The sequence below is a fragment of the Xiphias gladius genome, chromosome 22 (genome assembly GCF_016859285.1).
Source record: "Xiphias gladius isolate SHS-SW01 ecotype Sanya breed wild chromosome 22, ASM1685928v1, whole genome shotgun sequence".
In the NCBI taxonomy this organism is placed as follows: Eukaryota; Metazoa; Chordata; class Actinopteri; order Istiophoriformes; family Xiphiidae; genus Xiphias; species Xiphias gladius.
The window spans coordinates 13438121-13460306 of NC_053421.1; the positions used below are offsets into that span (position 1 = coordinate 13438121).

The window sequence follows — 22186 nt, forward strand, 5'->3', positions numbered from 1 at the left end:
CAGAAATGCCACCAGGCATGCAGGGATATACACTTGTTGCTAAGTTTATCAAATGTGTAAAGAAAAAAGAAAAGAGATGTGACAGGTCCAGAGCATGGAGATGTGTGTCGTCTGAATGTTACCAAAGAACCCGGACAGGACAGGGGGATGATAAAGATATCACATGTACATAAAGTAAACATTTTTTTGACAGAATTTGTAAAGATTTGTAACACAGATGACACACAAATGGTTTAGGAGAGTATGACCTGATTACGTAAATTGGAAAAAGTGACTGGCATTTTCCTTTTTTAACTGTAGAAATCACAGAGGAGTATGTTGATAAAAATCAGACCCCATGCAGGATCTAAATCTTTGAGAGAAATCTGAATTTCATGTGCCACTGTAATCTGTACAAGAAGCATATATCTTAATGAAGTAACTGACTGCACATTAGCCTGCTATTCACAATATTCACAACATGTGAAATGGACCAGTTTCTGTGTCTGGAGTGAGCATAAAACCAGCGCTTCCACCCAGGACAGATGAAGTCATCTGGTTTTTCATTGGCTATGTTGTTAAGCATATATATATATATATATATATATATAACGTGTGTGTGTGTGTGTGTGTGTGTGTGTGTGTGTGTGTGTGTGTGTGTGTGTATTCTGCACAGTAATAGTCTTTTGTGAATGTTCTCATAATTAATAGGTTATAACCTGCATATTTATTTATATGACCACACCTACTCTATGCATGTATGCTAGTAAGAAGCAAAGGAGTGCCAAACACAAAACCCACAAAGGAGACCTCGAAAAAAAAAACCCAAAATACTTAAAAATCTGTGATAGATATAATAATTAAGTAATAATTCAACAAATATGTGAAAGGACACTTCGCTGATCACTTTGTCTTTGGGTTTACGTCCGTGCTGACACACAGGCAGCTGAATCCCCCTATAGTCGGTGGAGTCGCAGCAGGTATCCATTAGTTGAAAATGCAAAACAGCTGGGACGTCATCGCTGAGGGTGATGGAGGAATTTCAGTGCATTTAATACATTTATTTATCACCGCCAGTTCCCATTTCGCCCAGTCCATTCGAGACAGACATGCTGTGCTCAATAGACAACAGTCTTTACCACTTCTTCCGTTTGTGATCGGATGGTTTTTGTTTTCGTGGGGTTTTTTTTCATGTGAGGCTCTTATTATTCATGGATTCAGTCTGTCGCAGATGGCCAGTGAGAAAGCTAGCATATAAATACTGACAAAGATATTAGTAAAAACAAAAAAAAAAAAGGTCCTCTGATCCTTTTGCAACCGGACATTCACACTGACTGTTTTTTTATTACATGCCTCACCCTTAGTTATGCAATATTTTGCTTCTACAACGTATACTTTTCTTGTAAAGAGTGGTCGTGAACAGGTATTATTACATTAGCCAGTTCATTTGTTGACACCACAGACTGTATCAGCCTCTGTAGATTTACAGTCTACGGTTAAGCGCGACACCTGCTGGTTAATGGGGGCATTGCGGGCGCCGAGGTCGACTTCTTTTTTCTTTTTCTTTTTTCTGATACTGTGGCTTTGAGAACGCCGCATTGTCCACATCATCTAACAGACCAGATACTGTCACCCTACACTTAACATCATTGCAGTGACTGTGGCACTTACTTATCAATAGGATATCTTACTGCTTAGTTTTCTCGTGGGGCCAGTGGCGCAATGGATAACGCGTCTGACTACGGATCAGAAGATTCTAGGTTCGACTCCTGGCTGGCTCGGTCTTTTTCCTGCTCAAGCTCTGAGGGAGACGTTTTCATACCAAAGCACGCTCGGTTGGTCGAGATCGTCGAATCGACTCCCGCTCGTTCCTAACCCGATGTGATCACACTACGGGTAGATGTCTGTGGTAGAGACTGAAATAACATAGGGATGAGAATCAGGCGCAATCAAGATGCCAAAATATAAGTATTACAGGACCCACTTGCGAAATGCCGCCCACGTTGTCACGGCATCAGGAAGGTTGGATTAAGCAAGTCGTGTTTTCTATAGCTCGAAAACTCCCAGTACTGTGTTCACAAATCATATTTATGTATTAATGGTAGAGGTGACCCCTTGGTTGTGTAACCCATTCCTTAAACTTTGGCTCAGGAGGCGTGATGGCCCGGCAGACATACTCGTGTGGCTAAGTGTCGCGCAGTTCAGTTTCTGCTTTTCAACCTGCAGGCCTCCCACTGACAACCAGCTTGCTTAAATGCGGTCGCCAGTGTTTGAAAGAAGAGAGGTGACGGGACGTGTTGGCAATGTGTCACTCGCAAGCAGTGTGGGTAAGGCTGCACGGAAGCTTCGTCCGGGGTGCGTTGTGCTTCTGTCTACCAAGATTTGACCAGTCAGATGCCGCCCCAGTACCATGAACTATGAAAACCAATCACCTTTCGTTGCGCCTTCCACGATTTGACCAATAATTGTCCGTAGAACTACCAGGAACGGGGCCTGGGACTGACATCTATCGCCTCTGCAATGGATAACGCGTCTGACTATTGATGAAATACAGCAATATTGTCAATAATATTAAGCAGATTTATTGGAAAAAGTAGCTCTGTCTTGACCAAAAACATGATATTATATGGTTTGCTAATAAATTTACCGTTCTCTCCTCTAAAAACACAATAATTAAAGCTAAATCAAAAACGAAAGTTGTTCTATTGCAATGCATTTATTAAATATTTTCTTTACAATAATCAAACAGCACATATGTATATGTTTGCTCTTCATCTCATTTTCAATTGGCTATGAAATAAGGACCTCAAATGACAAACAAAGTAAGTATTAAGTTAGTAAACTGAAGACTTGAGTAACATTTGGATGGCAAAAGTAGAAAATCAAAACTGTACTTCCCACTGCAAATCAAATTAGTTTTGAAGGGGTTTTGCACAAAAGTCAAAATTAAACTAAAATAAATGAATATAGACCTATAATATATATCTTTTTTAAAATGTACAATGGTTGCAAATGTAAGAAAATACATAGATCTAAAGGTCTAATACCAACCTCTTCATATTTGCACAGAAAACTCACAAATCTATCTCTAAGTGCTTAGAACAGGCTGCAAGTGACAAATAATGGCTGTTTTTTCACTACAGAACAGTATAACCTGGCTGTCCTCAGCATCCTTGCTCAGACTCAAGAAAAAGGAAAAGTCATAAAAATGTGTTGAGTTTGAGTTTATAAAAAGGCATAGCAACCACGAGGATAATGATATTGTTTAACATTTCTCTGAAACGGTTGTGTTCAAAAGTTATCATTAGATATAATTTATTAATTTATTGCATACCAGTATTTGCATATGGAAAATGAACAACAATGTTGGCTCTATGTGCAGGTCAACATACTGATGCCTTTCACAGAATGTCTACTTTATCTAATCCCCCAACACGGCCACTGGTAACCCCTATGAGAAGAAAACGAACACTTTGTATAGAGTTGTAATATCTGTTATTATTGCATGTAGAAACTGTTGTCGACAACAAACAAAAGCCTTTACTGATTACATGATGCAGAGTGTCATATGACTGAACCATCATTTTGAAACATCTGAATGAACAGCAGATTATCCTTTCTATCTGGCTGAAACATTATGAACCTGTGATTTGTGTGGAGTTGACCTACACATCATTTTTTAAATGATCATCATTAGTGATCCTTTGGACAGAGGATTTACGGATCAATTTTGACCTGTAATTTCACAGCACAAGTGTGAACGTGAAGTTGAAGGCACACAGTATCTAAAACAAATTGACTATAAGATAATTAAGCAGCCGATGCAACCGATATTTACATAAAAATATAATAATATTTCAGCACTTCTGCTAAGTCAGTATGTAGCAGGTACAGCATAATGCTTCACCTCATTCAAAGTAGGGCTTTGGTTTATTACAATAATTCATTAATGAGTCACAACCTTTTTAGGTTCTGCTTAAGGGAGACTTCATTAACATTCCTGTCAAAATACACATCAAACCACAGTATGATTTGAGGAAGTAAATCAATCAATCCTCTACAACAAGAATTGTTCATATCCACCCCTGCAGTTCAAGTCACTCTTTGGCAGTTCCATCTTGAATCCACCAGGTGTCTCTCTTCAGCCACAGCAGTGCTAGTAGGAGGAAGCGGTGATGGGAGAGGAGCAGCCAGGCTCGATGTGCTTCAGGTGGCAGCAGTGGCAGAGAAGGTGGCCGTTCAGAGGGTAGCAACGGTGACCCTCCTCGTCGTTCAGCTCCATCTTACAGTCCTAAAAAACACAGAGGATGAGAGGGATGAGAGGGACGCATCCGCCGAATGAACCTGAACAGACAGAACAGAGGATAATTGGTCTGATTTCTGCTCTGTATTGACTTCATTTCATACCACTGAAAGATTGGACAGCAATAATTGCCTCAGAAGTGTAGAAGTACGGGCATTTACAAGAGGCTTATCTCAACATTGACAAAAGGATTTAAACTTCTCATCATTAGTACATCTCCAGCTGATTAAAGATTCCTTTATCTGCCTTATGGCTTACAGTTTCAAGAAAGAAATCTGCTTACAAAGACAAAATTCTAATGCGTAGATGCCCCTCTTTGAACTTGAAAGATGAACAAAAAAACCACTAAGAGGACACAGCCACTCAATAGTTAAACAGTACTTTAACAGGGAGCCGCTCCTCACAGTCCACTGATTTTTATTTACCTCAAGTGAAGGAACAGCAGCTGTCAATCAGCCTTTGGCAAAAAAAGAGGAGACACTTGAGTAAAACGATGAGATAGTGATGATGAGGTGTCGCATACCTGCTCTCATCGGCAGTACGTAATTATCGACTAGACTGTAATTAAGATTGGGGATCTACTCATTATGATTTCTCTTAATGAGCCATTCAGAGAGTCCCTGGCTCAGTGCCACTAAAAATTCGCGTTTTCATCTTTGTAACAGCGAATTGAGACATTTTTCTACCCACCTCACAGTGATAGCATTCCACATGATAGTCTTTGTCCATAGATACAACTCGAATGGTTTCATCAGACCCCTGGAAAGAAATTCAGACAGACAGACGTAACTGAAGCCAATCTCACCAGAAGACACTCCACTGTCTTATTCTGTTCAACGTCTCAGTCTGACAAAAGCTTCAGAAGATCAATAAAAAGCATGGGCACACTGATGTAAGCCAGGAGCCGAATTCTCTGTACTTTAAACTGGTCCTCTGCATTACAATCATCCCTTTAAGCGTAGACACACATCTTGCTGCATTATCAATAAAGCTTCATTATATTTTCTGTATGTATTGTTGGAAAAAAAATGTTATTCTTTGTGGACCTTTGTGAGAAAATACGACCTACAAATCCTACTGGCATACATGAATATAGAGACAAAATATAGCTACTGGGAGTCAAAGATTGAAACAAATAATTTACAAATATGTACAAACATCTTGTATTTTAACATGAACATTTCTATGTGTGTTCTCTGTCCTCCTGATTTCCCATGTCCACAGAGACAGGAGTTGTTGTTTTTTGTAATATTTCTTTGGTTACACTATAACAATATCAGCCTGAGAGGGAACTCCCCTGAACATCCGTACAACAGCATAAAGGACTCAGGATAGACTAAGACCCCTACCTCTACATGCCCACACACACACACACACACACACACACACACACACACACACACACACACACACACACACACACACACACACACACACACACACACACACACACACACACAGTACCTCTCCTCTAAATAGCGGCTTCACTGCTTACTAAAAGGGGAGGGCAAGGGACATTCCAGCAAAGTCAACTCTAATTTTGGACATTTCTTTGCTTTTGCCAGCGTGTGTGTGTGTGTGTGTGTGTGTGTGTGTGTGTGAATCATACTTCTCCCTACTGTCCCCCTGTTCTTCCTTTACATCACATGAAGTCACAGCACAGAGATATTAACTCACACTGTGTTGACCTGTAGTCTAGTGGGAAATATGGCTGTATTGAACTATCTGCTATTTCCACAGCTAAATTCTGAAACTGGGTCATAAGTGAGTAAATATGAAGGGATAAGCATTTATAATCTGCTGAGTTCCTGCTGAACGTCCAGAGGTAAAGGTGAAAACCTTCTAGATGATTCACACCATGCTGAAATTCATGTTACACTCCCTCTACACTGAAACTTGTCTTTGGTGCTTTGACAGAGCTTTATGCACCTTAACACTACAACTGATACTGGGTATGGCATCACTGCCAGTCTTTGCTCAAATCTGGCTGTTACTCAAGTACACAAGAGGGCTAATCATTCTCCAGAGTCAAGTTACAAAAATCCACAATTTTATCATATCGTTTTGCACATCTCAGTTAACGTTTCGGTCACATATAACTTACATTTGCCAGGAAATTTTAAAAAACTGGCATCTATCACTGGGGGTATTTTAAGTTTATACTCACTTCATATTTTAAGTTATCAGAGTCAGCTGTGTATTGTAAACTTGTGAACTGACAAGTATGGCATTTGTGGCTGGGTAATAGGCTTTGCTATAAAATGCATTAAAGTTAAAAGTGTTAACGCTGCTTTTAACTAATTCTGGTGGCCGAGTGGTTAAAGCACTGACCATGAAAAACAATATCGCTGGTTTGAGTCTGGCTAGGGCCCTTTGCTAGGCATCATTCTCCATCTCTCTCCCCTGATTTAATGTAATTTCTCCTCTGTCAGCTCACTAATAAAGCCATGACAAGCCAAAAGAATATAAAAAACATTCAACTAACACATTCTGCTGCTAAAGTGACACAACAATCTGCACTGCCAGGAGCATACTCACACAAAATACCCAATACACCAATGGGTAGGCGACATGTGGATAATATTAGTATTATAATACTTACCAGACAATTAGCTTATCGTCAGCGTGCTACAATAACCAGATACGTATTCCACATCATAAAATAAAAACTTAATCACAACACAAAACCATAATCATAAACATTTCAAAAGATATATGTCTTTTTTACGGACTAAGATTTTAAGCAAGATCTCAACAATACCTGGATACAAGAAGAAGAAGAAGAGTATTTCATTATTACACAGTCCTAAAAACAGGCTGATGTTATCTTACCTCTGACGGCAGGATGGGCTGGTTACAGGCTGCACATTTAGGGGCCAGGACCCTGGAAGAGTAAGATGGTAACAGACACAATTTATTATAGATTTTTTTGACTTGCACTCAAATAACTGAACAATTCAGTTCATAATAAACCGAATTAGAATTTAATCTATCCAAAGACTATAACAGTTACATTTCATATCTGATGTCCCTCTCTCAGGCTTTAAACCCATCTATCCTGCCCTTCTTTCTTTCTTGACTCTGACTAGATTCAAGATCCTGATTTGACTCAGGAGATGCCAGGTTTGCAGATGTGCTGGCTTTCCCTCACACATGTGATTCCCAAAACCCAAAAAGTCTTAGAAAAACAAAAAGCAAAATGAATTCATTGTTTCCACACACATGGCTGGCACCTGGATGTCTGAGGGAACAACAAAGGGCCTCTCAGTGTGGATGGGCATTACTGTGGCTAAAAGTCAAACACATACTGTATACACAATGCGTTTTTTCTGATTTAATCGGCGTAAAGAACATGTGGGAGCTGTCAGACACTGATCAGCTATGTGCTCTGCTGTGCAGTACATGCTGTCCCAGCAGAGAGAAGAACGGCTGTAACTGTAGAGCTGCTGTAGAGGTTGAGGCAATACAGGTATTAATAATTCACATTTAAATGCAGTCTCTAAAAGTGGCCAACAGGCCCAACATCAATTTTCCTCACACATACAAAACCTTGATTTTTCATTCAGACATTAGAAGCTCTGTATTCGTCCTTTCAGAGCAAGTTACTGTTGAGTTTTGGTGACAGGAGCCATGGCCGCACGCCACTCTTCACACCTCTAACTGGACAGTGATCTTTTCTCCCTCCCCCTAACTCTCCTTTCATCCCTGACTACACTTCTCATGTGTCTGCCACACATGTCAGGGAGAAACTCTATCAACCCATGCAAACCTTCTCAAGCTGATCCTGCTGTAGAGAGGGGAAGTTAAGGGGGCTGCACTGTGATTTAACTTGGAATATGAAACCGAGACATTTTTTCGGTGTCACGCTAAACTAATTTAACACGGATAAATTCAGGTCAAGTGCTTGTGTAACTTTGAGCTACTGGGTAATAAGTGACGCTCACCTGTGGTAGTCTTTGACACAGTAGATCTTATTTTCAGTGTCCACAGTGAAGGGCACTCCATCAAGGCTCTCATTACAGACGACACAACGGAAACAGCCGGGGTGGTAGGACTTCCCGAGGGCCTGCAGGATCTATAAAGAAAGAAATGAGTGAAGAATGTCAGGAAATAAATACAGTTTCATTCTGCTATTTCACATTCCCTCCCCTTTTGCATCCAAAAGAATTAAAATAGTCCTTGCCTTTTGATTAGATTAATGTTTAATGATCCCTGTGGGTATACTGGCTCATGACAGCAAGCAAGAAAAAGGACAAAGCTAAGAATAAGCTCACCAAGAGCAACAAGTAATCACACCTACAAAATAAACCTGAAAGAAAACCATAGGAATTCAGTAAAAATACTGTCTTCTCTGGCAGATTTACGATAGAGGCAGACAATATGTTGTATGTGACATACAGGAACATGTACATTACATATAAAAAACGCACTCAAAGATCATGTGCAACAGATTCCTGTTGTGAGATATAGCATGTTAAATGTGCAGATGTGGCGATATGGCAGCGCAGTAAAAACTGAGACATCTTCTTCATGTATCTCTGTTGGATGGAGAACACGTGTGGAGTCATGTCAAGAAAAATCCTTCAAATGCTGCGACACTTCCTGACGTGATCACATGCTTTGTGTGTCTGTTTTTGTTTTTACCCACGAGACTGTTTGTATGTGTGTGTGCATGCATGTGTTAGAGAGAGCGCGAGAGATGCACATACAGCGCAAACGCTTCCTCCTGAGTCTTTATCCAGATGTGGCCACAGAAAGCTCATTTAGTGTGAAGTAACACTAAGTTTCTGCTGAGATCACCTGGCTCTGACCCACACACACAAACACCCACACAAAAGCACACACAGAGAGGTACTGACACTCACCATGTCCATAATCAGATGTCCACATGCGTTGCACTTGTCCGCAGACTGCTGGAAACCAGAGTACTTTAACACACAGAGAAAAGACGACAGTGATGTCATTGGAATTTGGTTCTTCAATGGATGACTGAAATCTCTGACTCTCTTTTTCAGACTGAGCACTAAACAACTCCACTGTGTCTCCCAGGCATAATCCTAGGTAACCTATGTGATTTGATGTGTGACTGTACTGAATTTCCTCCTTAAAACAACTTAAGATGACCACATCCCCTCTTTAAGAACAGAATCTCTTCAGTTTTTACTTAGAAAAAAAATCTTAACAACAAACAAAGACTGTGTAAGGAATTTGTTACAAAAGACAGTGAAAACGGCCTTTAAGAGGGAATATGGTGTGGTTCCTGAGATTGGCATTTAACTGATACAGCCTTTGAATCAGTCAATTCAGCTTTATTATTCGTTATCATGCATGAGCAGTGTCAGTGTGGAATGGCCACACTAACAGGCCGGGCAGAAGAGCAGATGTAATTAACAGCACATAGAGGGAGCAGTGCCAGAGCAAATTTAATTCAGTATAAATTTTGACTTTAATTATACAAATAAAAGCTTTTGGTGGAGGGGCAATAAGATAAGGTTTTACACAGAGAGGGATCCTGGGGTACACATGCACAAAGCTACTGACAACGTAAATAAAAGGATGAGTCTGGAAAGCACTTACAGCAAAACAAAAAAGGAGTGAATTTCCTATGAAAACATAATGTTCACACAGGCTGCAAAATACGGGTTGCAAATTACAACCAATTTTACCAGGGTGTTTCAACTGTGCTTCATGTACATCCTATGATCATTCTCACTGAAAGTTTTCAATTTTTGCAAAGTAGATACAGTCATACTGCACTAGTGTGAATGGCCTGACCGTCCTCCACCCTATAAACCATAGCAAAGCAGCTTCTCCAGTTACTGACCTCCTTCCAGTCCCACTCAAGGGAGGCAACTGATATGAATCGGCTGCTTTAGGTACAAGAAACTGGGCCACAAGTCTCTAACCTAAATTGTGCATTTAAGTTGAAGCTGACATATTACAAGTGAGTAGGTAACCTTAATGCATCTAATAATGGTTAATTTAAGTGATGATTCCTTGTTAATCACAATTATAGAGAGATGTGTAAAACTTTAGACAACAGAGATGTGGATTTGGTAAAGTCACGACAAAGGTTAAAAAATCACATTTATCGGTGCGTACTGAATATTGATTGTGTATTGACCACTAACCAGAAAGTCCTCTTCACAGAAAACCTTCCCTCCGACATAGTAGAAAGCCTTCCCTCTCAGCCTTCGACCTGCAGAAGCAGACAGACAAAAAAATCCACTTGAATCATTTTACTCAAGTAATACAAAGCAGGATCTGCCCCTGGAACTCTCAAAAACGTCCTGTCAGAAAGAAAAAAAAATGTTTTTGTCGGTATTGAGATACAATAAGTAGATTAAAGCAGACTAAAAAAGGTAAGTCAATGATCTGATTTCGAAATATCTTAGTGGGAAATCATGCAAAGCCATGAGCCCGATCTCAGAAAATAGTTCCAGCACTAATGCATAAAGACCTTGGTGATTAATTACAGCCATTTGAAGGTAATGGACCCTCTTGCAATATTCATTATATCCTGCTGAATCCCAGGCAGATTAATCAAATAAACGGATCTATGGTGTGCTGGTGTCTTAATATAATTTTGCTTGGACACAGAGGAGGCTGCAGTAGGACAAGGAACACATCTGGATCAAGCACGTGGGGAAAATGCTGATTCAATCCAATTATTAGACAGGTGCAACAGATTAAACACTCTGCTCTATTGGATTTCATGGCAACCACAGGCCAAGACCTACAACAACCCGCTATTCTTCTTCTTTGTTCCTTTCTGGTGTCTTTCTGCGTGCTGGGTGTGCTTCCTGTCTGTCCGTGTGCTTTAATCGTGCTATGGTCTGGATCTGGCTTCTTATAGCAGCACACCATCTCTCACACACACACACCACACACCACACACACACACACACACACACACCACACAGACAAACACCCCACACATAAAACACAGCAAAACCTCCCCGCACACTTCACATAGCTATTCTTGCCCAGGTCCCACAGGAAGAGGGAACATTCCTCACATTTTCTGAGTGGGGAGGTGAGGGAGGGGACAGCAGGGAGGAGGAGGGGTTAACCTTGGTGAACAGGAGCCCTCTTTATCTCCCATCTCATGCTCTGTTTATCTGATTACTTGTATCCAGATAGACTCACACAGTCATTTAGCCACTAGGATACACAGCTCATGTTATTTTATTCTTAAGGCAGCAGACATCTCTCAGTATAAAGTCATCAAGGGAAATGTTGCAAGTTACTGAGCAGGGGTGCTTTATGGAAACACTGGATCTTTGTGATGAAGTACTTTGTACAAAGTGAAGAAAATGACTATACTTTTCTAATAAGGGAAACTTAGGGGGAGAGAGTTTTCTCTCTTCTAAAACTCCTACTGCTGTCTTCATATGACTAGACAATTAATTGAATGTCATAATTTGACTGTCTGGAGAGGCAAAAGAAAGCAAAAAAACTATTTTTCTATAACAATGAGCTTGAAATATACCCTGAATATGGAAAAAACAACAAAGAAAAAACAGAAAAAAGAAACCCCATGATTCATCCCTTTAAATAAATGGCACATGACATTCTGTGAACCAGTTATTCATAATTACATTATCTTACTTTAACAGAATAATAATGGTCACATAGCAACAAAGGTCTAGCCAAGGCTCGCACAATAAATACCTTAAGAGGAGACAAGTCATTTTGATCAGGCAGAGGTCTCGAACTGGCCTTGGGTAATTACTGACAGACAGTTTTAGAACTGCGTCCTTTACGAAAGGGAAGGATGAAAGGTATGAAAGGGAGATATGGGCCCTTCCTCTTCTTTGCATTCCTGTCTTTTTTTCTTAATGAGTCAGAGAGGGAAGGCACTGAGCTTTGCAGAAAGATAAGAGCTTAATTAAAGTCAGGAGTCAGGGCTGACTGTTGAAAGCACCAGAACAAAGTGTGACTATTGCACTTTCATAAAAATGTAAAACACCTGAGGGACAGAACAAAACACACAGCCATTTTCTAATTAAAGCATTCTATGAATTCCCTTATGTAATCCCATTCACAAAATAAGCAATTCACAATGACCCTGCCCTGGCTTCCTAATTGAGCCTTAACCCTGTTCTTTCCTGAGTAAATTACTCGAGTGAGCCACATCTCTTTTATACCAATTACACACTTGTAGACTGTATACTCCAACATTCAATCGTATCTAAAGTCATTTGCTGCCCTGCTAAAGATATGTACTTATGTTTACTTTACAAAGTAAAAAAACAGTGTGCACTTGCAGTAACTCTTTCTGGTAGTCTGAATGCATTTCTTTGACTGTGAACAGCACCTGGGATGTTTGGTCAAGGCCCTGACATTCTCCCCCCCCAAATGTTAACATTCCAGTGGATTCAAGACCAATCAGATCCTTGTTTGTGTTCTCCAAAGACTTTGGACTGGCTGGGCTAAGGGGCTGATATTATAAAAACAGAAACAGAGATGGGGACTGTATACTACTGTTCTTGTTTGTATTGGTGCTATGTCAAAAAAAAGCCCCAAACACTTAATATGTTTACCAGGAAGGAATATACAGTTATGAAGTAATTTCTACCTACATTTCATTATACATGTAAATATACTGGAAGCAAAATTGAGAGAATATCATAAAAGGAAATCTATTGCTTTCTTTTTCCTTCTATTTCCCTCTTTTCAGAGATTGGTTGGCTACTGTATAACCCAGTTCCAACAAACAGGACTTAATCTCCAACTGGAATTGGGTTGCACCATGAACTGTTTGTAAACAGTCAATGATTAGCCTTGAAGGAAGCCCCCCTGCAGCGAACTGCTGAATCCCAGACGTGCAGCATGAGTACCCCTAGCCACCAGGAATGTTCTCCTGCCTCTTAAGTCACCTTGGGGGAACTGGTGGTGTGAGGGCATGGAAGGAAGTTCACAGTCATAAAGACTTGTTATGCAACTCATCCAAGTGTTTTGGAGGAAGATGAAGAGGAAGGCCTAATATTAATGCACTGAATATTGGACTGCATCATGTTGTTTACTGTGTGGGCACAAGCATGAATACATACAGTATGCAAGAGTCTATATCAGTGTGCCCCTGCATGCTGGCTGCATGTGGTGGTTGGTGTGCTCCCACTGAAAGGTCTCCCTGTCCCATACTGTACTCCTGTCTTATTGCACCCAGCTGACATAACAGCACCTAGTGTCCTCCTGGAGCCCGACCTACTGAGGGCCCCTATGCCTGCATTCCTCCCCAGCTGAGATGCTTGTCCCTGGGGGATATTCATAGCAAACACAACCCTTATGCACTCATATAAGAGGTATGTGGTATGCCCCCCCCCCAGACACTCTTTCCCCTCTCCTCTCTCCTCTCATCCACACACACACAAGCACAGACAGACAGACAGACAGACACACACACACACACACACACACACACACACACACACACACACACACACACACACACACACACACACACACACACACACACACACACACACACACACACACACAAGATGAAGAGTAAAACAAAACACAGAGATGTTAATCATAAATTTGGAGGCATAACCTGCAAGGTCAAAGGTGCTGCAGAATGATGGGCCTGAGTAGAGGTCATCCTGGTGCTGCAAATACTCCACATTCCCACCATAACTGGGACAGAGATTTTAATTGGTTTGAGTCGAGAGCCAGGTTGTACTTCAGCTATAGAAATGTACTGCTTTCTAGCCAGGAACCTCCAGTTCAGTCATACTATACATCAGGAGGTGCAGCCAGGGTAATGACACTCAACTGAAGTCTGGCTGTAACTAATTTTGTCAGGTAATCCTTATAAACTGACAAAGTAAATCCAAAAACCTGGCCAGTGCAACGTTGAATGAGTAGTTGAATCAAAAATGTTTAAATGACACATCATACACAGGTCACAGCGACAATCTCCACCAGACAGTTAACTTGGGAGTGGTGATGTGTTTATGTAACTTGACCTGTATTATTTTTTATGTTAGAAGAACATCTCCTAAGACATATAATGGTTAGCTGTGCCACCACGTGTAGTTTGTTTGAACTTACTTATTCTGTCTTAAAAGTTTAAATAGCTTCTGCCTCAGGGAATTAAAACAGAAACAACAAACAGATAACGTTTTTGAAGATGTTGTAAAAGGTTTTGACATCCAGCACATAGGATTTGGATGCACTTACAAATAGACTATAGAGTATGAATTTATACTACAAATTATTCAATTAACTGATGGATTGAATTAGGCCTGCAAAAAGTCTTGCTCTGTGTGTCTTTGTGTGGGCCAGAGGAGTGACTGGCACACCTAGATATCAAACACCAGCAGTACAGGACGGTAATCCCTAAATAATTGTGTGTTTTTGCCCGGGGCAGTGAATGACTGAAGAACAGGGTAACTCTTTCATTTAAGAGGACATGGTCTGTGGCAGCCTATTAGTCAGGAGGTGACATGAGCTTCACTTGTGAATCGACTGAGGTAAAAAAGGGAAAGTGTTTGAATGGATTTAGGACTTAAAAGGTACGCTGTGTATGTATGTGTGTGTACTTACTACAGGCGCTGCAGGTGAAGCAGCTGTCATGGTAGAGGCTACCCATAGCCTGGCAGGCCTGGTTGGCTCCATACACTGCCTTGTTACACTTAACACAGACTCCTGCAACACAACACAGAATATCACTGAGTCAGAAAAGTAGACATTTAAGTAATCGGTCATTCATTCAGTTAGATCAATACAATTCATGGATTTACTTCCCATCAACACACGTACTGATATAATCACACTTTATTAACACATACTGAATCATGAAATGGTTCTAAGACACAAATAAAGTCTAATACAAGTTTAATTATACCTAAACACTCGAGGTTTCAAGATTAAATTATTGTAGCATGATAAAGGACAGTAAAGAGTTGTGGGGGCTCTGATCCAGATTCAACCAGACATAGACAATGGAGATGGAGAAAAAAAAACGCAAAAGTCAGGAAATTTGTTAGCGGGCTGTATCATTGAAAGGGGAAATAGATCCCTATTTGCTTATTTGACTTGGCTCAGAGACTGAGAAGTCTGTAAATAAAGACTATGATAAAAATCAAAGTGTTCCTACCCTCACAATACACACAACCAGTGTAGCATCATATTAAGACATGTGAGTCTACTTAATATTAAGCCATTCACTTATCCAAGCCAAATAGAAATTGTAACAGATGTTCAGAGAAATTGAATATTAAAAAAAAAGAAAAAGAAACAGAAATAAAAGCCCAAAACACTTTAAAGGAAGAGTTTTTTTCCTCTCATGTGTTTGGTGAAGAATACCTACAAATTAAATAATCCCTCCTTTGACTTTGGACCACTCATGAACAACACAGGGTTTCCATCTGATCAATATATAACTTTTTTTTTTTTTTTTTTTAATCTGGAGCTACTTAGGATGCAACACTACTTACTGACACCTCACATGAAAATATTATCTTTCATCACGCCACTTCCCTGTCAATCTTCCCTGAGCATGCCCTGTATGACATGACATGATATGAAAATTGACATATGGACTGTGACATGTGACAACCCCCATCACTGCTGACCCTAATGGGTAGTCAGCTAGCTGCTAAATCAATCAGATACGGTATGATATGACGATTCCAATCATTAAGTATTAAGTTAAAGTTACAGCAACTGAAGGGGCGACGGCATTAATGGAGGTTGAAAGCAAGACCACGAGTTTCTCTTTTAGCATGAGGATGTGTTTGCATGTGCATGAGGTTATTTGTGTTAGTATGTTTTTATAGAAAAACTCCCTGGAGACAGAGAAGTAGAGCTCAGCAAAAGAGCCTGGCCCAGCCCAGCCCAGCACTGGTCCTCCTCGAACTCTGACAAAGAAACTTCTGTTTCCACTTTATCCAACACACATCACGTGGCTGCCTCCTCCAAAAGCACACACTGTTACACTTTTATAACCTTCTTCAAATGTTTCTCCTCAAAGATGGTCATTAATACGATATACAATTATATAATTCAACTAAAGCCTACCCTAATACAAAAACAGAGGACACAACAACAGAGGACACACCAACAGGGGCCCCAACAGCTGGAAAAAAGATTTAGAGATAATAAAGGGATATTATTAGAAAGCAAAAGAATGTTGCTCTTATGTAATGAGAACACAAATGCAGTATAAGGCCATTCTCTTTTCTCTTTTCCTGTTTGGAACCAAAAATTACTCGTTTTCGTAGTAACCTCCTCACTGGTTGGGCCACTACAAATTTGCTTTTGGCCAGAGTTCCATATTCCAAAACAGTGTGATTATTCTAAGGCCGGACTGCTGGCTACAAGTGGGGGAAGGGGGAGCAAAACATGGAGCCAAAACTTCACCTCTCTTAACACCCCACCCCTCACCTTTCCCAGCTGTCAAAACTCCCAGTAGATGGCTGCTTATTGGCCAAAATGCCACAGACTGAAAACTAAGCCCTTGTCACAAGATGCAGCAGCTACTGACTGTTTTTAGTCTTCCAATTAGCCCAAGATTTCAGATTCATCCCTTACGTATCCACCAAATGATAAAACATTGACTTTAAAAGGAGCAAAAGTATGTACATCACCATCTCATTCTCTAAAATGTATGTGAAACATTTAATAGATGCATGTACGACCACCTCCCTATCAGATGAGCTCAGCTGTTTATCCAATACTTTGAGCTAACAGTTTCACCCGTTTATCTTTTACACTTAGCTAATAATTTCACGTATTTACTTTTAGTAAAGTTACTTTGAGCTAACTATATTACCTGCTTATCCATTAATGTTAGGTAACTAAGTCCACTGTTTCCATTACTTTTGGCTACTCATTTTAAACAATTTCGACTTTTAACTAGTTTTCATGCAAATTATGACAAAACATGGCTTTAGGGTGTGAGAACAGACTCATTGTGCCTATTCTCCTTTGCAGCTTATGGTAGTAGTGCTAGTAGTGTTGTCACTTGTCCAATCGGCCCTAAGTATTCAGATTTTAAAGTATAATTTCAAAGGTCTGAGCAATGATGTGAACTTTTCACACTAAAAACTAGACTAAATTCCATTTAAAATTTATCCATCACATGATGTAACTTTAAAGGTAGCAAAATGATGTATGTCACACTCACTCAGTGAAATGTACCGTAGGCTATGTCACCTAGGTATCATTTCTTACTTATACCACAGCACACACGGTCACAAAGCACACCCAGAAGTGACACAGCATATTAAATTCAGTCAAATACGACAGGCCATATATTCATGGACAAAAAGCTACAGAGACATGCATTAAAGTATATCACTACACACGTACAAACACACACACACACACACACACACACACACACACACACACACACACACACACACACATACACACACACACACACCTTAAAGTTAGCCTCCAAAAGTCTGCCAAAGCAGAAGCCGAGAAACCCTGGGAAGGGTTAAGACGAAGCTTTCCACTCCACAGCCAGATGGGATAAATTAATCCTCCATTTTAACATAACACTAAACGGTCCACTGAATGTGTGTGTGTGTGTGTGTGTGTGTGTGTGTGTGTGTGTGTGTGTGTGTGAGTGTGTGAAAATCAGAGGAAGGGGGGAGGCAGAACACTGGGATGTCCCACCACTTCTGCCCTCTTGGATGAACTTATCTATAAATCTCACATCCTCTCAGGCTCTTGTCGCAATGGAAAAAGAACCATCCATGAACGTGTCCCTAAATCTCTCCGTTTGTCTACTCATCCATTCAGCTACACTACAGGCACCTCTAAACTTGTCTGGGACTCCCCTCCCCTTTATATCCTAAGACCTCGTTTAGAAAATTCCTGGCTCTCTTCTTTCAGACATTCCTTAGAGTTCCCCCGGTGCAGCCGTTTGGCAACGGACTCATTTTCCCAGAACCTCCAGCTGCAGTTATGCCAATCAGTGTACGCTTGGGAACTCGGATGGATCCAAGCCCTGTGTGTAAACACAGCTCACTACATCAGTTAAACACTGCCATGGCACTGTCAGAGACTTTTAACATAACATTATATTTAGTCCTGATGCACACAAAGAAAAGTTAACTTTCAATGATTTGACCTAATTCAAACATAAATGGAATTTACAAATGTGACACAACACTAAAACCGCTCAAAAGTTTGAAGAAGGCATAGGTGTCTTTTCCATATTATTCAAAAGCTAGCCTACACAAGTTTTTTCTGGCATAAAAGCGTGACTCAGAGGATGAGCTATGTTCTGGTGGGAAACTCCTCACAGGAACCATGCGTGGGTTATGTGGGAATGTGTGTGTCAAAAAAAGACTTATACTAATTTAAAACCTACACTTCTGCTGATTGCACACTGTGCTCCCCCACACATCTGTAATATTCACGTCACTGTCCAATTTACGAGCCTTGTCGTGACAGTGACATAGACCATAATATCTTCTCTTACACACCGATATAAGCACCCACGGGGGCTGAGGAAGGCTATGAATTACAATCATGACATTCAAAAAGGGAAATCCTCCTGCGAGGAAGTGAGGGTGGGCTCTGTGTACGTGTGTGTGTGTGTGTGTGTGTGTGTGTGTGTGTAATGGGGGTTCTTTGTGGCTTCAAACCTGATATCACCCATCTCATGCTCTCTCCCCTCCCACTATCTTTCATTCCTGAAGTGAACATCCCAGTGGCATGAATGGCCTTGGCTCCAGACACCTGGCCAACACGTGAGCACCAGCCTTCTCTGCAACAAACACAGTCCTGGCAGCATACAGTATATCTTGCCTATTCACTGTATCTGCATCTGTCAGCTGGTGTCACAGCAAAGCATGTTGTTTTTTCCATGTTGCATTAATTTCCTAATAGAGCTTGTATAGTGTAGATATAGCAGCTAAGTACTACAGACACTAATATGAGCAATAGTATTCTGTTGATGACGGACAGCCATGAATACTTGTTCCTAATGTGCCCCCAAAAGCCAGAACTAACAGGTCACAGGTGATGTTATTCATTATCATTTTCCTTGTGCGCATGTCTTCATCACATGCACAAGCATGCATTGCATGCTCACAAAAAGAGTAATGAGAAATGTGCAAGCACAGGTTTGCAGCAATTACGTAATTTGGGAAACAGCGAATGCTACTGTCAAGTCACTCACTAGTGGAAGGGACATTGAAGCAATCACCGACCTAATAGAGCACAAGAGCTGACCGAATTGATCGAGCTCTAGCTAAGCGAGTTAAGGTATCCTGACTCAATAGTAACCCAATAAATTTTTGGGATGAAATAAGCGGGCAGCATACTTCTTTCTGTCCTTGGCCCAACCTTAATGCTCAAAGGTTTGTTGCAGCTGCAAAGCGGTCAGACAATGAATCATTTAAAAAAAAGGCATGAAACAAATTAGAAAATTATTCCGTCTGCATTCCACAGAAGAAAAGAGAGAGACCACCTACAGCATCGGCTTAAAAAGGTCAACTATGTTATCAGCAAGGACCATTGAGAATGCCATCAAACAAAGAAAGACATAAGACAACTGGGATGCCATCCTGATTAAGCCACACATAAATAGTGTGTTTCTGTCTCTATGTAAGGGAAAGATGGAAAAAAGACGACAAAGGGTGACAGTGTGCATGTGTAAATATGAAATCAAAAACAAGTGGATTTATGTTCTGAACTGTGGGTTGGCGGTTCTGTCATTCAATGGGCCTTACAGCAGTGGTCTAACTGACAGAAGCCTTCTTGATGGTGTTGGTAGTCTAAAAAGTCTTACCAAAGTAGTCTGCCTTTGGTTGGGCATCCATCTCTTTTTCCAGCCGTTTAGTGAGAGCTTCTAATTTTATTTCAGCAGCTGAAGGCCCCTGTTCAGGGAGTTGCATGAGGAAAGACTGGCAGTGTAACTGGACAGGCTTGTGAGAACATGGGACGTCAGCCTCAGCACTGGCAGCCTGTCCATAGCAAGGTATTTGGCTCTGACCTTGACCCTGGCTGCTGCTTTTGGAGATATTGCCATGGCTCAAGGCAGTTGATGCCACCTGGGCTTTGGGTTGAGGTGTCTCAGAAGGTGCAGGTAGGATAGGGGAAGCTGCCACAGCACCATGATGGCTAAAAGAGGGTCTTGAAGTTGGAGAAGGTGGTGCATAATGGGCTGCAGGCTGTATGGAGGGCTGCTGCACATGGAAATCTGCTCCTCCGGTGAAGGCACTCAGAGGCAGGGCAGGGATCAGGTCTGGTTTCGATGATCCAGATGGCTCGCCAGCCCATCCCCTGGCTTGCCCAGCAGAGGAGGGTGGACTCTGGTTTACAGGAGGGGTGACAGCCTGATTCTGTTGGGATGGAAGACTGATGACGGTGGGAGGTGCAGACAGGCGCTGGGGCTGCTGCTCAGATGCACTGCTGCTCCCAGACCCAGACAAAGACGGGGCAAGCTGGCTCTCTCTGGATGGGGCCCAAGCGGCCGGCTGGCTGACCGGGTGACCAGCATGTGTGGGCGCGCTATGAGACGCGTTTCCTGGGCTGGGGGGATTAGGGGTGTTGTGCTGGTATGAATGTGGCTCTAAGCGCTCCTTATTATCGTAACTGTTTCCGTAGCTATATGCCCTGCCGGCTGGAAGTTCAGACTGAATGCCTGTGTGGTTTTTCTGGCCGTCAAACTGTGCGTACGGACTCCCGGCCGTTGTGCCCGGCACAGGTCCAGAGAGTATCGGGGGCTTCGCTGCCGCTTCACCCGGCTGTCTGTAACTATTGATGGGCGGTCTGTCTTTGGTGTAATATGTGCTGTTGTGACCCCCATTCATTTTAAAGGCCTGGTTGTTTTTTGCCATCTCATCTTGCTGTTTCTGCATGTGGATTTTAGTCATTTTAGAGGCAAAAACTCTTCGTGTCTCTTCAAAGTCGGGGTTATTTCCTGCGTCCCTTCTCATTCGAAATAAACCGTCTCTGGATGCTTCATACATGTTTAGGTCCTCGATAAACTTACTCGCCTCTAGTCCTAAATCCTCGTATTTATCCATTTTGAAGATACTTTGTGAGTCTGCGTCAATAAAGTTACGTTACAAGCAATTGTATGTGAAGGCTAAAGCCTAGCTAAATCACAGTAGTCTGTAAAAGAGTGATAACTTTACTTTCAGAGGGAACTATTAGCTTACAGTCCAGCGGCTCGTAGTCTTGACAGGAGACAAGGTTCAAAACCCAGAATGAAACTTGTCTCTGTTCTTTCCAACTTTTCAGTCCCTTAAATCGTCCGGGGCAAACGAATAGAAGTTTAAAACTCCGCGTCCTCCTCGGTGAAAGTGGCCGTCCGTCCAGCTCAGCTCTGCCCCGAACAAGCCTCCGTCTGTCTGGTTATAAATGTGAGCAGATCCCAGTTCCGATAGCCTGGACGACGACCCCACAAGCTGCCCCCTCCTCCCGCTTTACAGTCCCAGCGGGGAACCTTCATTCAAAACCCTTATCCTCCGCACCTCTGTCGGAAAGAGAAAAAAAAAAAAAAACAGAAAAAAAAATTAATTCTAAGTACTTCAAATAGCTGATGTGTCGTTAATGACGCAACGGTTATCTGATAAAAGCAGTCCGCGGTTGACGAGCAGAACGTGGGATAACCGTCGGAGCACGGAGCCGTACGTGGCCACCGGTCGACAGTTGGGATTGAAAACATGGAACAGTTTGTTTTTAAAGGCACAGCGCTCAAATCGAGCCACAAGTAAAAGTAGGGTTGGAGGCAGCGCCGGGCTCATTAATCATACATTAATGTTATAAATAACTAGCCATGTTTTCGTTTAAAATAGCGGAACGCGGGGGGCAGAAATTCATCTGCTTCCTCTGTTTCTTACATCCTGTGTCGTCTTTAAAAATACCGAGAGAAAGTTGACTCAAGTCACTTCTCTTTGAGTCAGCAAACCCAACTTTAGCGTT

The 22186-nt window shown here is 41.5% G+C and overlaps 1 protein-coding gene and 1 non-coding gene across 2 annotated transcripts; one reads left to right on the plus strand and one right to left on the minus strand.

Moving 5' to 3' along the window:
- Window positions 1–1687: 1687 nt before the first annotated feature.
- Window positions 1688–1760, plus strand: trnar-acg. Its single transcript has one exon. It is a non-coding gene; the product is annotated as a tRNA-Arg (tRNA).
- Window positions 1761–2667: 907 nt separating this feature from the next.
- On the minus strand, window positions 2668–21900 carry LOC120784313 (Wilms tumor protein 1-interacting protein-like). Its single transcript, XM_040118013.1, has 8 exons — window positions 20046–21900; window positions 14837–14938; window positions 10414–10481; window positions 9148–9210; window positions 8227–8357; window positions 7115–7166; window positions 4973–5041; window positions 2668–4270 (listed from the first exon to the last, which is right to left on the minus strand). Exons 1-8 carry the CDS (start codon window positions 21283–21285, stop codon window positions 4136–4138), a joined length of 1860 nt encoding a protein of 619 aa, XP_039973947.1. The 5' UTR covers window positions 21286–21900; the 3' UTR covers window positions 2668–4135.
- Window positions 21901–22186: the final 286 nt, after the last annotated feature.

Coding starts and splice junctions, on each gene's coding strand:
- LOC120784313 (XM_040118013.1), bottom strand. CDS start 21,285: ATGGATAAATACGAGGATTTAGGACTAGAGGCGAGTAAGTTTATCGAG. Junction 14,939..20,045: donor ACCAAAGGCAGACTACTTTG/GTAAGACTTTTT, acceptor GTTGTGTTGCAG/GAGTCTGTGTTAAGTGTAAC. Junction 9,211..10,413: donor TCTGTGAAGAGGACTTTCTG/GTTAGTGGTCAA, acceptor TGTGTGTTAAAG/TACTCTGGTTTCCAGCAGTC.